A 19,116-nucleotide genomic window follows, 5' to 3' on the forward strand; every position below is an offset into this window, starting at 1 on the left:
TCACTCAAATCACCACACAGTGCACTTAATGGTCAAAAACCAACTCACATGATAAAATAAATGAGTTAGACAGAACTATGATTTACTTGATTTGTTTAATTTATAGAAGCATGATGAAATAAATATAACTGATATTTACTATCTCGGCCATACATTAAGTATGGATCAGATTCTACCAGCAAATTTTAAGCAGCCAGCTATTTATAAAATGGCAATGTTGTGACACATTTTATGGGACAATAAGAGTATTTTCTGATCTAAAGACCCCCAAATTTAGTTAGGGATGCAAAGATGCATATTGGGCAAAATTAGAGGAAAAACTGGTCTATAATAGCCTGGTAAATTACAGGCAGAGGATAATTAGGGGAAAAGTAATAAAATATATAAATGCCTGATTGTATAGTAATCGAATAAGTTCCAAAATATCAATAAGGTATTATATTAGCTTTATTATCTACTGAGTGTCCCACTTTGTTTGTAAGTGCAAGGCAATTGGGATTATGTTTCCATCTGATCCTGTTAAGGTCAGGGAGCTTCTCTCTATTGACTGCCTACTAGATGCCAGGTAAGACTCAGGAGCTTCCCATATGTTATCACATTTATTCTTCACAACCTAGGAAGAGGAGGAATAAACCATATTTCCTGTTTACTGTTGGGGGAAACTGAGGTCTCAAGGATTAAGAAACTTGACCTAGGATGCAGGTAGTAATGTTTGGACAGATAATGTTCAGAGACTTATCAGTTCCCTCCATAACAACCATATATGTAGGGAGATATATATATATATTCCAGGAAGATATAATATATACCTTGGAGATCTCTCTCTCTCTCTCTCTCTCTCTCTCTCTCCAGGGAAGGAGGATAAAAGCAAATATGCCTATTCCTCTAGATACTGTATTCTAAAGTGACTCAGCTTGGGGAGTAGCTCTCCCTCATCTTTTCAGTATAAATATAATAGACTAAGAATATTACTCATAACTCAAATATAAAAGTTTTGTGGATAATTGGGTTGTGGTCTAGCAAATAGGCTTCCCATTCTAACTGAAGCCTCCAGGCAGTATGTGGTCCATTTTAGCATCCTTCATGATTAAACTGCCTTAACAGCATCTTAAAGGACCCCAATAATAATTCAAAAACTCTTCACATGTGGTATGAAAAGATTAGACAAGTCTTAAGCAGGCAGGGGCTTAAATCTAGCTGATAATACAGTGGAGAAATTATACACCATAAAGGCAGGGGAAAGAAGCAAGGGTTTAGCAAAAGGAAGATATAATCAGGGGACATAAACCTTCCTATAAATCAAGCTTTTCTATTCTGGGTGATTATTTCATAAACTGGATCTTGGGCTGTTGATCTCTTTAAATGATTACTACAAAATGTATGCACTTTTAGAAACAGTTGCTGGCTGATTTATATTTCAGACATATTTTCCATTAGTGTTTATTCCTTGAGAATATGGTTTTCATAATAGAGTTGATATTTTCAAATATTATGGAAAACTTGAAATTCAATTTGTATGAAAGCTATGTAATTTTAGTGTACAATTACTACATCGTATTTGGAAAAACAGTGATAAAAGGAGCAACCGAACACATACCCAGATGAGACACATTTTCAAAAGATAAGAACATTTTGTCAGGGAAAGAAATAAAGATAGAAATGTCCCCTCCCCCTACCCCTTGCCTCTAAATTCTGAAATTCCAGCCAAATAATAAAATCAGCCTTTGAACTTCCTCTAAAAACAGAGAACAGTAGGCTCAGTGAGGGGGAGGGGGAGGCAAGTGGAAAGAAGGGAGAAAGCTAAGGGAAGGGGAAGAGAGGAGAGAAGAGGAGAAGAAATGAAGCACGGGATATCTAGAATGTTCTATCTTCCTCAGCAGTTGGTATACTATTGAGCAGGCTTGAAGAAGATGAAGTGTTCCTCATCCTAGACATATTTTTAAATTGCCAAAATGGCATTTTGTGTTAACAACAGAAGATAAAATACACATGCAGTACCTATTAGTCATGACAACATAATTTATTTATCCTAATGTCTGTAATAAAGACAGCAAGTGAGCTACACAGTATTCTTAATCTAAATGAATTGAAGGAGATGGCTAACTGTTTTGCACATCTAAAGGATATTCTGAATGTACTGTATATCTAGGCTGATTAGTTTCTATCTACCTATCTAGGGAATAAGAGGTGAATTATCCAAGGTAATTCTCAACAAAACAGAATCAGGTCACCACCCAAGTAAACAATGGCTTGCAAAGGAAAGAATTCTTACTCCATATAGTCATAAGAACAGAAGTGATTTAATAAATAGTGCTGTTACTAAAGGCCACAGTATGGTTAGAATTCTAAGGCCATTATCACTGCCCTTAATGAAAAGAATTCAAAGCTCCTTCATGTTACTAAAGCAGAAAGATTTTACATTTCATTTTCTGGGGAAAAGATAAATTATATGAGACAGCAGTACTAACAAGTAGCATGCTTTGTGCAGTCAGGCATTTAGTTTTATCATCATTTATGCTAATTTCTAAGCAAAGTAAATGCTTAAAGAGACAAGCACCCAGTGAGGTCCTCCACACAAATTCTTAGACAACTTTCTGAATGAGGAGGAATGGAAGACATACAAAGGTCTGAGCAGCTGTCTTTGAAATACACTTGTTTGAGGAGGCTGACACAATGTGATTTAGGCATACAAAAATAACTAGACACTATGCCTCAGCCATCACAGGTAATGGGCCCACATGTATATCCATGATTGAGATGGTAATATTTTACTTAACAACTTCTTACAAGTTTCCTTACTCATTTATTATTGTTACACATTTAGAATATTTGCTTCTTCAAGAAGCTTCTGAGATCTGTAAGCGCTGTTATTTCATTACACACATATGCTTTTCTAACATGCCTCAGATGGCAGGGAACAGCATTGGGAACATTGCAGATGTTCATTAAACATACTTATAAATTGAATTATGGCATTTTTTTTTTTTATAAGTTAAGGCCATATGCATGATACCAATAATCACTGTCTGATTTTCTTTTTATTAATGATACTAGATATGGCAGAAAATGTTATATGATGAGTAATATTTTCATGAAATGAGGCATTATTTTTAGTTGGTGTCAAATTAAAATTACTTTCTTGTCCTTTGGCTTCGAAAAGTTGGCATAAAAGAAAGGGAATTTAAAAAAGAAAAACCCTCTGGAAATTGATTTTTTAAGCTAGAGACTTAGAAACAATGGGATTGATAGAAGAAAAACTAATGTTGCTCAATCTTAGAAAACAAGGCTGACTACTTAGGGTTTTTACCAGACTGTAATGTAATCATGGCCAGTCAGCCTTGAAATGTACACTGAAACAATTCTAGGGATAACATTAAAATTAGGAAGTGAAGAATTCAGATAATTCATAGAAATTGGATCTTTTGAAAATGAGCATACTTTAAAGTTTAAGTTCTACCACTAGAAAATTGAATGAGATTTTCCTTTAGAGAACTTTTTTCATTTTTTAAAAATTTAAATTCAATTAGCCAACATATAGTACATCATTAGTTTTGATATAATGTTCGATGATTCATCAGTTGCACATAACACTCAATGCTCATCACATCACATGCTCTCCTTCATGCCCATCACCCAGTTACCCCATCCCCCCACCCACCTCCCTTTCCACAACCCTCAGTATGTTTCCCAGAGTTAAGAGTCTCCTGTGGTTTGTCTCCCGCTCGGATTTCTTCCCATTCAGTTTTTCCCTCCCTTCCCCTATTGTCCTCTGCACTATTCCTTATATTCCACATATGAGTGAAACTGTATGGTAATTGTCTTTCTCTGATTGAACTTATTTTACTTAGCATAATACCCTCCAGTTCCAACCCCTTTAGAGAATTTTTGATGAGTTTTTTAATTGTCAGTCTACAAACAACATGGCATATACCATTTTTAAAAAAATATGTACTTTGATTTAATTTTGATTTAACTTTCTTGATTACAAATACCAAATAGTCATAAAAGTTATTGATTCTCTTTCTATATGATCTATTAAGAGTAAGTCAGTGAAGAAACTGATGACTAAAACATAGACATTGTGAAGTGGAAATTGGCATTATTTAGTGATTTAAATCCAAACATTTAAAAACATTCTCAAGAACAGAAACTTGGAAGTAGAACCAGTCTCGTTCATGGGCATAACAGCCAGCGATGTTGCACAAGGTCCTGCACGGAATGGGGCTTAACGCCCTACCTGTAGCTTCTGGGTCCTGCCTGGGAGTCCATATGTCCTAAACATTATCTGAAACCTATACATTACTATGCCTTTAAAGATGCTATCTGAGGTTTCATTTCTGTGAAGCAAATATTTCTAAGATTTGTACAGTTTAGGCATATTTTATTCCAATTTTCTTATCTTCTTTTCTTTGTAGCCTTGGCTAAGTGGAAAAAAAAATGTAGATTTTGCCAAATGTAGAACATGATACCAGCACCCAGCTACCTACCTATCAGAGGGTTACCGCTCTCTGTTCTTCGACATGGTGATTTAAAGTACCCAAGAAGTAGGGGTGCCTGGGTGGCTCAGCTGGTTAAGTGTCTGACTTCAGCTCAGGTCATGATCTCAGGGTCCTGGGATGGAGCCCAGCATACACTCAGTGGGGAGTCTGCTTCTCCTTTGCCCTCTGCCCCTCCCCCCACTCATGCACACACTCTCTCTCTCAAATAAATAAATAAGATCTTTTAAAAAATTACAATAAAATACTCAAGAAGTGACATAATGCAAAGATTATTTCCTCATATTTACCAATTAAAATATTTCTAATATTTCTACTTCACCGTCTTCCAAAAGCATATGAGATGATTCTAAAATGAAACCTTGTTTTAAATAAAATGAATAGGAATCCAAGCAGAACGGTATCATTAATAAAAAGAAAAAGGAGTAGATTTGCCGAGGTGTCTAACTCATGTCGTTTGTTATAGGTAGTCCCTTCCTTTAGGCTTTAGATTATAATTTTTAAAATTTTTAACAAAATAACACTGGCAAACTGCTCATCAGTAATCAATCTTTTCAAATAACATTAGAGGTTTGTAGAAAAAAACCCAAAATTTTATAAGATTGATATCCTTCAAACGTACAGCCTTGGAGCTATTCTTTTATAAAGTAGAAATCACTGAATTATAACGTGGTCAAAGAACATTCAACTGCTTTACTTGGTGATGATGTAGCTTAACATAGTGATTTAAGTTAGAGGATAGTGAGATTGCCCAATAGAGATTATCTCTTTACATTTCTTGAGTGGAGTTTGGCTTTGGGAATCTCCTAAGGGCATCTAGTGCATGTTTAAGTTCTTTAACAAGTCCCTGTATTTGGAAGTCCTGTGTGCTTGTTCTTTCACCTTTGGTGTTCTTCACAGACAAACCTGGGAAACCTAAAAAGTCAGTGGAGGTGGCTGAAACCTGGTGCTGACGATCAAGGCCTGGCTGGCAGCGGAAATCACTTGGGAAGTGAACATAGGGACTGGATGGATGGATTAGGCCTTGCTAGCTGTTAATTCGCCATTACAGCCTAAGTGGGGAGGCCATTTTGTTAAAAAGTTATCTTACCTTTAAAATCCTCAAGTTAAATATGTTGCTTCCAGAAATATTCCTTCCATTTTGTCACCTTAATTTCTATGAGAGGATTCAAGGGTATTGCCAGCAAAAAAGAAATACTTTCTTAATGTGTCCTTCCATGTTAATACTCACATTCAGGCTGAGTGGCCACTTTGATGGGTTGAGAACTCTCCCCTGGTCCCCACTCATTGTAGGCCACAACTCGGAAGGTATACATGGCTTCTGGCTTCAGGTTTCCCACAGTAAGCTGAAGGGACCCAGGCTGGGATGTGTTCAATGCTCGTTCCCTGGGAAATAAAAGTTTCAGGGAAAGATTATTCTAACATCAATACTTTTAGCCAAACCTTTATTCAAGGTGCCAAAGCAGTGAGGTGGGCCAAGGTTTGCAGGTTTGCAGGACCAAGGGCCTCCACATAAACACTGCAGGGTTTGGGGGAAGCTCACGTTCATGGCATTCCCATGAAACTCGCAAACGAAAGTCTTTTCCCTAGACACTTGACAATTTAGAATTCAAAACTCATGACAAAGAGCTATTAAAATAAGAACAAACATCTGGAATGTAGACAGGAAGATGCATTTCGTAAACATCCGGCTAATGACAGAAATCAAGGTTTCAATTATTCCACAAATCGGTCTTTGTCAGTATTGCCAACAAATGCATTTATGCATGTTCTCTCATTGTATGAAAGGAAAAGGCAGATGCTAAGTGCCAGTGCGCATGGAGTTTGAGCTCCTGTGGTTAAGTTAAGTGCAATTAGTGAAGGAGGGTGATTCCTCTCTACGTGAGGAGAAACTGCAACACATGTCTACTTGTCTTGTTCTTCAAGCCACATCTACATGTGGCCAGTTCATGTCCCAACCAAAAGCTTCCTCAGTGGTTCCAAAAAAATTAATTTCCTGATCCTGGTGCAATTTGTAGTACATATTAAGAGATATAGATGCTAACATATAAGAAACAATAACTACTAAAGTATTCTTTAAAGATACCCATGATTGTAGACACTTGTATCCTCGTCGGTCTCAGATAATTGACGGGCAGGTGAAGAAGGAACTTCTAAGCTACTCACTTGTTTCTTAAGGTTTCTGTTTCTAGAGAGTATCTCTTGCATCTTAGTGGGATTATATGTACATTTTAATTTTGCCATTTGGTTTTATTTTGTCTGGGGAGATATTTAAAATGAAACCTAGTTTTCTGTGAGGGCAAAGTAGGTTTCCAAAAAGAAAAATAAAAACAAAGTTGTAAGGGCATTCATGGTGATTCTTGGGCATGTATGCAATCTGAATTTGACAGATATGACAGAGACTGGCTGAGTCATCCTCAAACCCATTTCTTCTTCTTCACATGCTGGATGGGATTTCCTGTGAGGTCAAGATGAAGGCATGTGACTCAGTCTACACAGTGAATGTGAGTGTACAGCACATGTGCTGATTTCAGGCCTGGTCCAGAAAAACTGCGCATGTGGTTACCTCTGTGCTCTCTTCCTTCACCCATGGGCTTGGGGTGGCTACTTTGGGAGCCATATACTGATGATAGAGGAGTCAATATTTGCAAGAATTCTGGAGAAAAGGTGGGAGAAGAACTGCCTGTCAGTCAGGAACATCCCTTTTCTACTTTATAGAATCAAACAGTTTTGAGTCACTATAAATTTCAGGGTTTGTTTGTTTTAGATAGCAGTTGGTGTTATTTTATCCAGTACCTCTAATAATTAAAATATATACCCTAAGTGGTTACCAGAGTCTCGGGTGAGCGAGGAAGAGGAAGTTATTCAGTGGGTACAGAGTTTCAATTGGGGAAGATGAAAAAGTTCTGGAGATAGCGTGTGGTTATAGTTCTTTGAATGCACTTAATACCACAGAACTCCATACTTAAAAATGGTTAAAACTGCAAATATTATGTTATATATATTTACCACAATAAAAACCAACCAAACAAATACCCTGTATGAATCTTAATACAGCCTAAGGTTTATGTACTTTTTTAGGAGTGCTCTGTTAAGTTACTGCAAGGCTGAACTGTGACTTACTGGCGGGGGGCGGGGGGGAGGCAGGGTCTCGGTGGGATTCAACAGCAACTGAAAGTAGGTAGAGGTAAGACATCAGATAATGCTCCCACATACCACATATCACACTGCTTTATTCTACCCACCTAAGATTATTTAGGCCAACACGTTGCTTTGTAAAAGAAAATATTCATAATCAGATTGCATACCTTGTGTATATATGGATTTTTGCATCTGATTTATTTTTCTTTAGCAGAAGAACTTTAAGATACATTGCCTCATGCAGCCCTTTTATATAGACAGGATGATTTTATCATCATCTTACAGATGCAAAAGTGTAATTTGGAAAAACATCGTTATTTATTTTTTTTTCAAAGGACTCATAGTTAGTGGATAGCAGAATTAAAAATGGAACCTGGGGCTTCATCCTTTAAATCCAGTATTGATATCACTCAACAATTGTGGGGAAACATTTGTGGGGCCTATTTGGATCATGGACACTTTGGGTAGAAGACATAAGTTTCCAAAGGAGTAGAAGGGATGCTAGGCATTCAGAAATCACTGTGAGATGAGTCTGTCACCTGCTACTATATCTTTTCTAGCCATCCAAGCAACATAGTTGTCATTGAAGGTCAGATCTCCATACCAAACTTCTTGGGTATCTATAAGGAAAGACAGCTTTCATAATTGACTTTATTCACGCACTACTAAAGAACTGAGTTGAAGGAGCTGTGTTCTGGGACATGCTGGCCTAATCTCTTGAACAGGCATTCTTCAGAGGAAAAGAGGCAAGAAAATCTGGGTATGCCCATGTAAGAATGTCCAAGATCATATAATGAAAATATCAGTCACATGTAAAAGTAGATGCTGGATTTTATTATGAGGAAGGGAGTTTTAGGTTCCCATAATCTCTATCAGCCTCCAAAAAGTATTCCAAATTAATAATAGTCATGAAAAAAAGTATGTTCACTGATATGAACAACTGATGCTTCCTCCGTATTACATAAAGTGTGAACAAAGCATTTTTAGAAAATACTTCTATGGTAGCAATCTGGAAAAAAAATACAATTTAAGCAAATATAGTGTGTTTTTCCACAACTACCTTCAACACAACTCTATACCTCTATTCTCATCACATGCTAGTACTGCCCTGGAGTGACCACTAGTTTCTTCAATGTAGGCTCTTAATGGCTTAAAACAATGATTTAATCTAAACATTTCAAATTTATGTGCCACTTTTCAGGAATCGGCTCATCTTATCAAAGTGAGGTTGCATCAAAATGCTTTGGACGCTGTGGGGTGGATTCAGCATTCTTCAGTCTGGGATTGTTATTTTGACTTTCTAATGAAGTTATCTGAGCCTGATTCCTCAGGTGCTGATTGGTGCCATGAAAATGTTTACCTTGTAGAGTTTCTCAAGAACTAAATGAGATGCTGTATGTAAACTACATAAGACAGGAGGCAGGTTGCCTGTGAGTCAACATGGAGTCTCGTATACATGGTAGTTACTGCTGTTATTTTTATTATTATAACAGAATATCACCACGACCTCATAAGAAATAAGCAGCCTTGACTCTAAGAAGAGGACTTTTCCACAAAGTTTTTAGAACTAGGAATTTGAGGAGAGAAATTAATAGGAGGTATAGTCACAAAGAAAAAAATACATAAATAGATCTCATTGAGCTCTATGGGTCTGCTCCCCCATTACTCCCCTCAAACAAAACAAAACACTGTTTTTTGATATTTTCTGTAAGATTAAATTTGTTTTCCAAGATAAGTTAAATTGTAAAAGTGGTTATAACTAGAGGTATTGAATAAGTTCTGATAATGAAAATAGTAATATCTTTAAAAGGGGGAGGCTTCAATGACCGCAAGCTGAGAAGGAATTGGTGTTCCCTGAGTTCCACAGTGTAGCTGAACAGCCCTGTGAAATGTGATGTCCACACTGCTGGTGCCTGGGCTTTGCTGCCAGGCTGCTCTGGTGCTTCCTTGGGTCCTACGAGGGGGCTCTTCAAACTGCTAAAGGCATACAAATGCATTCTGGGAAGTTGGCATTTCCTGCCTGTCGTCCTTCACAGATTTGTTCAGTTCAAGCCCCAGAGATTCACAGGAGGCTTTTGGTCACTCCTTTCAGCTTTAATAGTTGAAAAATAGAACATCACAAATCATTTCCCAACAAGTAAAGCCTGAGTTTGGAAGGGTAATTTATTACTCTGTGTTTCTCTGGTCTCCCAATAAGCCAATGGCAGCCACCGGAAGTGGTTACACTCTCCCGAGCCTCCACTTGGACCAGTTGGTAATTAGGATTTTCTTTCTGTGCATTCTGGTCCATGCTCCTCTGTAAATGGGCAGATAAACACACTAGGTGCTGAAGAACAGAGACCAGTCGCTGTTAGGAGTTTGCCCAATGATTGTGTTGGAGTGTTCTGCCTGCCATTGCACTGACTACCCCTGGAAAAAAGCAGCAGGGGCCCAGACCAGCTTTCTCTTGGTGAAGTTCTCCCCTATGACTCTGAAGACATAATTGTCTTCAAATTCACAGAGCTCAGAGGCATGGTCTGTGGCATTGGATATATTGTCCGACAAAGCTTCATTACTTCACTTCTGTTCCCCTGACTCTCAGTTGTTAGTGTGGGGTTCGGGCAGGTTCAAGATTAGTTGACTGAAGTAAAGGGAACAAGTCACCTGTGCTTTCTAGAATCCATTCACTCTAACTTCATCCACTGAAAATTCACAAAGAATATAAATATAAAAAGTCTGTCTCCTCCTACTGGCTGAAAACAACTGTAGGCAATTTGCCTTCTTTGACCTTAACATGGAGACCAGGAAGAGTTCACAAATAGGAGAAATTTCTTCCTTGTAAGCTCTAGTTTTAGGTGCTTTAGGTCACCTGGTGGAGGTTTCTTAGACAATAACATCTATGTTTTAAATGCATACTCTTGGGGCACCTGCATGGCTCAGTCAGTGAAGTGTCTGACTCTGGGTTTTGGTTTAGGTCATGATCTCAAGGTCATGAGATCGAGCCCCGAGTTGGCCTTGGTGGTCAGCATGGAGTCTGCTGGTACTCTCTCCCCCTTTACCCTCCCCCTACTTTCTTTTTCTCTCTCTCTCAAATAAATAAATGAAATCTTAAAAAAATAAATAGAAGCACACTCCACACTCTTTGACCTAATAAAGACAATGCTGTTCCTTTTCTGAGATCAGATGGTGAAGTCTTAGGTGCTAGTATATTTTGAGGCATGAAGTCCAAGATGGTAGCATAGAATGAACCTTTGTACATGTTGCAGTAAGACCTAACTCTGGTTAGGCTATATTCTCCTGTGCCTGAAACGCATCCCTGTTCTGGTTTGTACTTACAATATACTGTATTATAATAACAGCTTTTCCTGTTTTTTTGTTTGTTTGTTTGTTTGTTCATTTGTTTTTGTCATTGGTCTTCCCAGTTCTTTCTTCTAGTGATGAAGATACTCTTCCAACATCTGTAATCTGTCAACTCCATGTCCCAAACTTTGTGCTGGCTGCCATTCTATGGTTTGGGGCACATCTTGAAGATCCAAGACCTTCAAGATGTGGCCTAAACCTTTTCACACTCATTTACAATGAGTAACCCTGCCCCACAACACCATATCCATCTCTCCTTCTTGGTCTGTTGCCATTCTCCCTTTCATTAGTTTGGTTTAGGTTTGTTTTGTTTCAATTACCCTGGAGTTACCTTCTCCTGACTCACAGTTCCTTCTCAGTTTGGCAAAAGCTCATTCACTCTTCAAACCCAATTCAAATAAAATCTCTTGACTGGAACTTTCCTACTATCATATCCTCTGATTCCAGCAGCATTAAATACTCTTTCATGCTTTTGGTGCTCTTGGTTTATAGATCCATTGTAGCATATATCACATTGTATTAAATAGGCACATCTATCTTTGACTCAGTTGTGAATTACTTTAGAAGAGAAGCCATATTCCATTCACATTTTATTGGCACTCAGCATATATACCCATTGAATATAAAAATGGCTATGTTGCCAGTACTCACAAATTTTTAAATGAATACATAAATAGATGTAAAAATGTTAATGGAAAATTGCATAACATGTCCACATACTGTCATCTCCAAAACGTTTAGAGAGCAGGATCTGGTTACATTTTTCTATCCCAACTTAGTCCCTTAGTTTCTAATCCAACCCTTCTTGGGTTTTGTTTTCATTATTTGAAAACAGAGTGGGATCTACTCAAAGGAGCCTTTATAATCTAATATTCTCTGTTGGGAATAAAAAATAGTGTGTGTGTGTGTGTGTGTGTGTGTGTGTGAACTGAATTCAGCTCTTCTGTATTTACATTTCAGAAGTAAGTAGACTTTTAAAGATTAAGCATGATACTGTTTCTCACCAGATCATTTGTAACAACATGTCGCTAGTATACATATTAAGTAAATACATATTGTCTTGCCCAAGTGCACCAGGGTGTTAACATTTAGTTACAGCTGTGAGGTGAGCAAAAAATGCTGTTTTGAGGTATCAAACACCTAATTAGTTGCGTCAAGGGGGATGAGTTACATTATTGGTGCTTTATAGGGAAGGAACTATGTTACTTTTAATGGAAAGATTTTTAGCAACCTGTTTTTATCCACTAAAACATCCTGGTTTATTTCTTCAATGACAAGAATGGTACAATGATGAGGAGATTTCAAAACTGAAATATGGTTGTCTACTTGAATAGGGCTCAAAATGACAGCAGCAACAGCTACCCAATGCTACACTCTTTTTTACCCCAGAGCCATAAAGTTTGAAATGAAGAGCTATCTTGAAGGAAAAGTAGGTTCACAGGTGACTTGCCACCAGGTAAAGCATAATGGGAAATGGAGATCGTCTAGTTAGTTGGTCAGAGGTATTCTGATTAAATTTTGGCTAAAAATTCCTTTTTTTCTTGAATTGTTAAAAAGCATAGTCTGAGGAACAGACTTTTAAAAATTTTATTTTACTATAATCTCTGTTTCAGCATCTAGTACACATTCAAGAGAGTAGTTATATAAGAAATAGCTATTGTAATTAAACATTTTTAACAACTATCTTTTCATGGAAAAAAAGCTTTTTGTTTCGAATTGTTAATTTTGTTTAGTTCCAGCCTCTGTCTCTTAATAAAGATGACTCAGTTCTGGGTCCTCTTCTTGGTTTTATTTTAGTTTCTTTTTTGGGGGGTCCTTTGAAAGCTGCAGTTATCATCCATATGCTGAGAAATTCCCGATATATTTACATTTTCAGGCCCAAACTCCTCTGAGCTCCAGCCAGGCTCCTTATTCGGAAGGCCCTACTTGACATTCCCATTTGACTGTATGTAAAAAACTTGTCTGAAGCTGAATATATGATCTTCATTCTCAAACCTGGGTCTTTTCCAGCATCCTAATGTCAGTTAGTTACCCTACCATCCTTCCATTTAAATAAGCCAGAAAACTAGGCGCTATCCTTGTAAACATCGTTGTCTCACCATGACTGCCAATCTGTCAGCTGCTCCTATCAATTTTGCTTCCTAAATATCTCTAGAATAATATGTTTCTACCGCGCCATCTCCACTGATCCAGCCTTCATCATTTCTCGCCTGGACTTCTGCAATAGTCTAAATGGCTTCTCTGCATCCACCGGGCTGACCACTTGGGTCTAACTTCCACTCTGCAGCTCCAGCCGTCTTTTCAAAATACAGATCTCATTCTGGCATAGACACTATGCACACATGTCTTCTCTCACAGAAGAATGTTCCTTTCCTTTAGAGCTCTTAATTCAGTGTGTAGTTATATATTCTTCAGTAGAATGATTCCCCCGACATTATTAAACTGCCTCCAAAGAGGCTTCTCTATTATTCCCAACACAGAGCCAGACACACAGTCAACTCACAAGTGAATAATGGGTCATTCATTTGTATATGGCATTTATAGAGGGCATGTTTTATTTTTCAGTATACATTAAGTCCACTGGAAGAATTAAATCACTATTCTCTTATTCAATGATCTAAGGACAGTTTGAGGTAGAAAGGACAGGGTTTTACATTTTTACAGAGAAGCAGAGTGAAAGGGGGGCTAACTTTGCCAGGCTGTAAGCCAGGACCAGAATGTGGAGCTTTGGATTCTGAGTGTTGTTCTCTTTCCTTCACAACACCCTCCCTTCATAACGAGCTTCATCAGCTGCACAGCCTCAGCGCTGCAGAGTGGGGAAAGAAGATGTAAACACCATGTTGAAAATGTAATGCACGATGAATTCTAAAATGAATCCTCCATGTCAATCATGCAAAGGTGGTCCTTTAATCCTGAACAGTGAGCACAGGTTTTCCGAGGCAGCATAATGCCATGTAATGCATACAGGGCTGCAAGTTGGAAGATCCAGTCCAGCTTTTGTTCTGCCACAGAATAGGTGTGTGACCTTGAGCAAGTCAGGGGCTATCTTGGAGCCTTCCCTGCTTCATTTGCAAAATGAAGATACCAGTCCCTTATCTGCCTACCTCTCAGGGTTATTGTGAGGATTAAATTGAATGATGCTCATGAAAATGTTTTAATTCTCTCATCTGAACTCCCACAGTACTTTATATGTACCTCTTTTAGGGACTATCTTTTACTTTGTATGGTACAGTGAAAAAATCACTGGACTAGAAACCTTGCATTTAAACCTTTCTTCTATGGCAAAATAGACAAGGCAAGAAACAACAATTGTTGGAGAGGATGTGGAGAAAGGGGATCCCTCCTACATTGTTGGTGGGAATGCAAGTTGGTACAGCCACTCTGGAAAACAGTGTGGAGGTCCCTTAAAAAGTTAAAAATTGAGCTACCCTATGATCCAGCCATTGCACTACTGGGTGTTTACCCCAAAGATACAGACGTAGTAAAGAGAAGGGCCATATGCACCCCAATGTTCATAGCAACAATGTCCACAATAGCTAAATCATGGAAGGAGCCGAGATGCCCTTCAACAGATGACTGGATTAAGAAGTTGTGGTCCATATATACAATGGAATATTACTCAGCTATCAGAAAAAACGAGTTCTCAACATTTGCTGCAACGTGGATGGCACTGGAGGAGATAATGCTAAGTGAAATAAGTCAAGCAGAGAAAGACAACTATCATATGATTTCTCTCATCTATGGAACATAAGAACTAGGATGATCAGTAGGGGAAGAAAGGGATAAAGAAGGGGGGGTAATCAGAAGGGGGAATGAAACATGAGAGACTATGGACTATGAGAAACAAACTGAAGGCCTCAGAGGGAAGGGGGGTGGGAGAATGGGATAGACCGGTGATGGGTAGTAAGGAGGGCACGTATTGCATGGTGCACTGGGTATTATATGCAACTAATGAATCATCGAGCCTTACATCGGAAACCGGGGATGTACTGTATGGTGACTAACATAACATAATAAAAAACCATTAAAAAAAATAAAAAATAAATAAACCTTTCTTCTAATATTTACTAGCTGCGTAGCTTCTTAGGCAGTGTTTTTTGTTGTTGTTGTTAATTTTCTGAACAGAGTGAGGCGTGCTGATCCGTAAAATGGAAATTATCATATCTGCCTTATCTGAGGATCAAATGGGCTAACATTTATAAAGTGATAAAGTCCTCTCTAAATATAAATTGAGAAACACCTGGCTTTCATTGCTTTTCATTTCTAATACACACAATCATTTGGACATAGCACTGGCTGACAAGAACTGAGTGCTTTTGGAGCACCAGACAATAAGCAAATGTTTTAGGTACTAACAATTTTTAAAGTTGTCATAACCTTACATGCCAGTTATGATTATTATCCCACATGAGGAATCTATCCCACATGAGGGCCACACAGCTAGCAAAATTCTGAGCCAGGATTGAAACCCATGCAGTTGAACTCCATAGCCACCTTACCTTAAGCTTCTGGCTACACTGTGTCACACTCCATAAGTAACTCTGGATTATCCAGTGGGAAGTATAATGTTCTATACATACATAAAAGTTTGCTACAGTGTTTATAACTGTTAAATAAATGATGCAAATCAACTTAGCCAGTAAGTCAGAAAATTACTGGAAAGAAACCTATAGAAGAAATTCATGTCATAATTCCGAAAATATCAAGAAAGTCTGATTCTCTTCCAGGTTAATCCAACAACTATGTTAAGAGCAAGTTGGTGTAGTGGTTGAGAACACCTGCTTTGGAATCAGGCCTGCATTATATCCCGGTTCTACCACTTACTAGCTGTATATCAGAGATGAAAATGTCTTTTTTAAGCCTCATGTGGATAATGTTTTGTTGTGAGGATGAGATAAGATAATTTATGTAAGAGATGCTTAGCCTGGCATCTGGCACAGTAAGTATTCAATAAATGCTTGCTCTCATATGAATGCTTACTCTGTGGCCTTTGGCATGAGACTTACTCCTCCCCTGAGCATCAGTTGCTAAATGTTTAAGTAGCAGAAAGTCGTAATATGATTCCAAAGATCACTTTCACTTTAATGATTTTTAGGTACAAGGAGGGGAGAGCTGGATATCTGTGAAGCAACTGCATCTCTGTGAATCCTGGCTTTCAGGTTCTGGAATTTATGCTGCTCCCTGACTTACGAAATGAAAGCACCCAAGGTTGAATTAGGAAAAAAAAAAAAAAAAAAAAAAAGATGTTAACTATGACACTTGCATTATTGACACCATTAACCAGTCAGACAGATTAATGATAATCTGAGCTAGAGTAATTTGCCTGACAAAGTCATTACTAGTCTGAGGCAAATGTTAAATCCACCACCTTTTAAAAAGCTATTGTGTTAAGGAGCTAAATAAACTTATATGAGCAAATAAGCATCGCAGCTAACCGCTCAGAGACATATGGCATATATTTGCTCTAGTTGAGAGTGAGAAAATGAACAGGGATATTGGAATCAAATTTCAAAATCAACTTTTATTTTTTCTCAATTAAAAAAAGTTTTTATTGAACTTCAGTCAGCTTACTCATCCTCCCCAGTAACACAGTTTGTTTTATTGGTTAAGGAACTATCTATTAAGAATACCACATCTGTCTCTCTGCTAGTTTATCCTACTAGTTCCAATCAGTAAATGTCTACAGAAGTCATGGTCCTAGACACTTGGGAATGGAATTATAAATAAGATCCAGTTTCCATCAGCAGGAAGGGAAACATGCGTGTACTCCAACAAATACAAAACTGGACAAAAGGTAGGAATAATATAATAGTAATCAAAGTATAAGGGGAGGATAAAGGGAAAATTGATGACTTTTGAGCTGGAGGACTGTGGAGAGATTCCCATAGTAGTTGACATTTCAGTTAGGGCTTCAATTCAACAAATATTTTGTGAGTGTTTACTATGGGTTACATATTGCTCTAGGTGCTAAGAATAGCTCAGTGAATAAGGGAGATAAGAACAGCCCTGCCCACAGGAAGCTAATATTCTGGCATCAAGAAAGGGGATTCGGGAAACAATAAGTACAAGGTGATAAAGCTGTGGAAAAAAATATGAATGAAAATTGATAATCATCAGTGAGGAAAGACATCCAGAAGAAGGGGCCACTTCATCAAAGTTACAGAATGATCCCCATGGATGTCAAGGGAAGGAACATTCTAGCAGGCTGTTCAGCAAGTACAAAACCCTGAGGGAGGATGATTCCTGGTATATTCAGGAAACACAGGAAGCCAGTGAGACTGGAGAGAAGTGAGCAAATAGGTAAACGGTAAGAATAAGTGATGAGTCTAGGAAGATGACAAGGAGCCAGCTCAGGAAGGATATCTGCTTAGTCTCTAAATGAGATAGAAAGTCATTGGAGGGTTTTGAAGCAGAAGGATAACAGGATCTAAGGTATGTTTTAAAAGATTTATTCCTGTTGCTATGGGGAGAACAGCCTTGAGGTTATTGCAATAGTTCAGATGAGACTTGATGGGAATAAAAAGGGGCAAGAAGAGGTAAGACTCAGTATATGTTTTATTTTTATTTATTTGGCTTTGCTTTTTATCATGGAAAATTTTAAGCAACAAAAAACTATACAGAATAATACAACGAACCACTTTATTTCCATCACTCGGCACAAAACTGAAAATCTTCAGTATTATTTTATAACAAATACCAAGTATTATATTGTTTCCTGGATTCAGGAAGCATTTTGACAGTGCTGCTAAGACTTGATGATGTTTTTGGTTATAGGACATAAGAAAAAGAAAAGAATTAACAATTATTCCAAGGATTTTGGCCTGAGTAACGAGAAATATGTAGATTTCACTGAGATGGGGCAATCTCTGCAATAATAAAGTATTTGGAGGGGGGTTGAAGGAAAACAGGTATTTGGTTTTGTCAATAAGCTGTAGATGTTCATAAGAAATCAAAAGTTAAGAAACCAAGACAGAATTTGGATATATGATTCAGGAGTGCAGGTAAAATGTCAAGACCAGAAATACAAATTTGGAAGACATCAGCATACTGACAAAATATAAAGTCACAAACTGGATAAAAAGAGATCTTCAAAGCCTGAACCCTGGGGCAACCCAATATTCACAGGTCAGGGAGATTTGAAGTGAAAAGTATAAGTTAAAAATGAGTGGCCAGAGGGATTAGAGTAGAACTGGGAAAGTGTGTGTAATAGAACTCAAGGGAATGATAACTGTCACGAAAGGGGAAGTGATCAAATATGACAAAATTTGCTTACTGCCCAAGTAATCTGAGGACTGGGACTTGACTATTGAATTTAGCAACATGGAAGTCACTGGTGAACCTAGATAAGAGCAGTTGTTTGAACTATCAGGGACAGAATCATGATTGAAATATGAAGTAAGGTATTGGGGTGAAGTTAGACAACTCAAGGAGATTTGCTCTACAAGGGAATACAGAACAGAGTGGTAGAGGAGGGAGAAATGGGACTGAGGGAAAATTTGTTGAGATGGAAAATACAACTGCATGCTTGTATGTTAATGGACATGATCCACCAGAGTGGGAAAAAAAAATGATAATGAGGGGAGAGAAGGAATAGCTGAAGCTTTGTTCTTTTGTTTAAAGAAAGGATGGGATCCAGTGCATAAGTGAAGTTTGGCCTTATTTGTTAAGAGTATGGGCAGTGTTTTATAGAAATTTGAGGAGATATATGCTGAAAGACACATTGGGTAGCTAGGTCAGATGATGATGATGGTGATGAGGATGATGATGAGGATAATTATCACCTCTGAACTTTATTTTCAGCCTCTTTGCCATATCGTCTCTGAGTCCACACTCTTCTGAGCCCCTCCATTCTGCCTATATGTAGTGACTTCCCTGGATCCTTTGCTTCAATTCCTTCAATTAGTTCTCGTAGCAATTCAGAAAGGTATAATTCATCTTCCCTCCAGCCATCATACCGGAGAGACCTTATTCCCATCTTTCACATAACTAAATGCACAAAAGTCACGCATCTGATGAACAGTAGTACCATTTTCAAATCCAGCCATTTAGACTTATGTTTAACCATTATAGGTTATGGGACCCACACTCTACCTATGTATAGATTGGATATAGACTTCCATTCAAAAGACTTTGTAAGTTA

The 19,116-nt window shown here is 37.9% G+C and overlaps 1 protein-coding gene across 1 annotated transcript in view; it reads right to left on the minus strand.

The window, feature by feature from the left end:
- DCC (DCC netrin 1 receptor) overlaps nucleotides 1-19,116 on the minus strand; it is a 697,032-nt gene that overhangs the window by 302,078 nt on the left and 375,838 nt on the right. The window contains exon 9 of the mRNA XM_048218577.2: nucleotides 5,728-5,882. Coding sequence (XP_048074534.1) covers nucleotides 5,728-5,882 — 155 coding nt within the window. The remainder of the gene's footprint in view (nucleotides 1-5,727; nucleotides 5,883-19,116) is intronic.

This window comes from Ursus arctos, unplaced genomic scaffold, assembly GCF_023065955.2.
Source record: "Ursus arctos isolate Adak ecotype North America unplaced genomic scaffold, UrsArc2.0 scaffold_17, whole genome shotgun sequence".
In the NCBI taxonomy this organism is placed as follows: Eukaryota; Metazoa; Chordata; class Mammalia; order Carnivora; family Ursidae; genus Ursus; species Ursus arctos.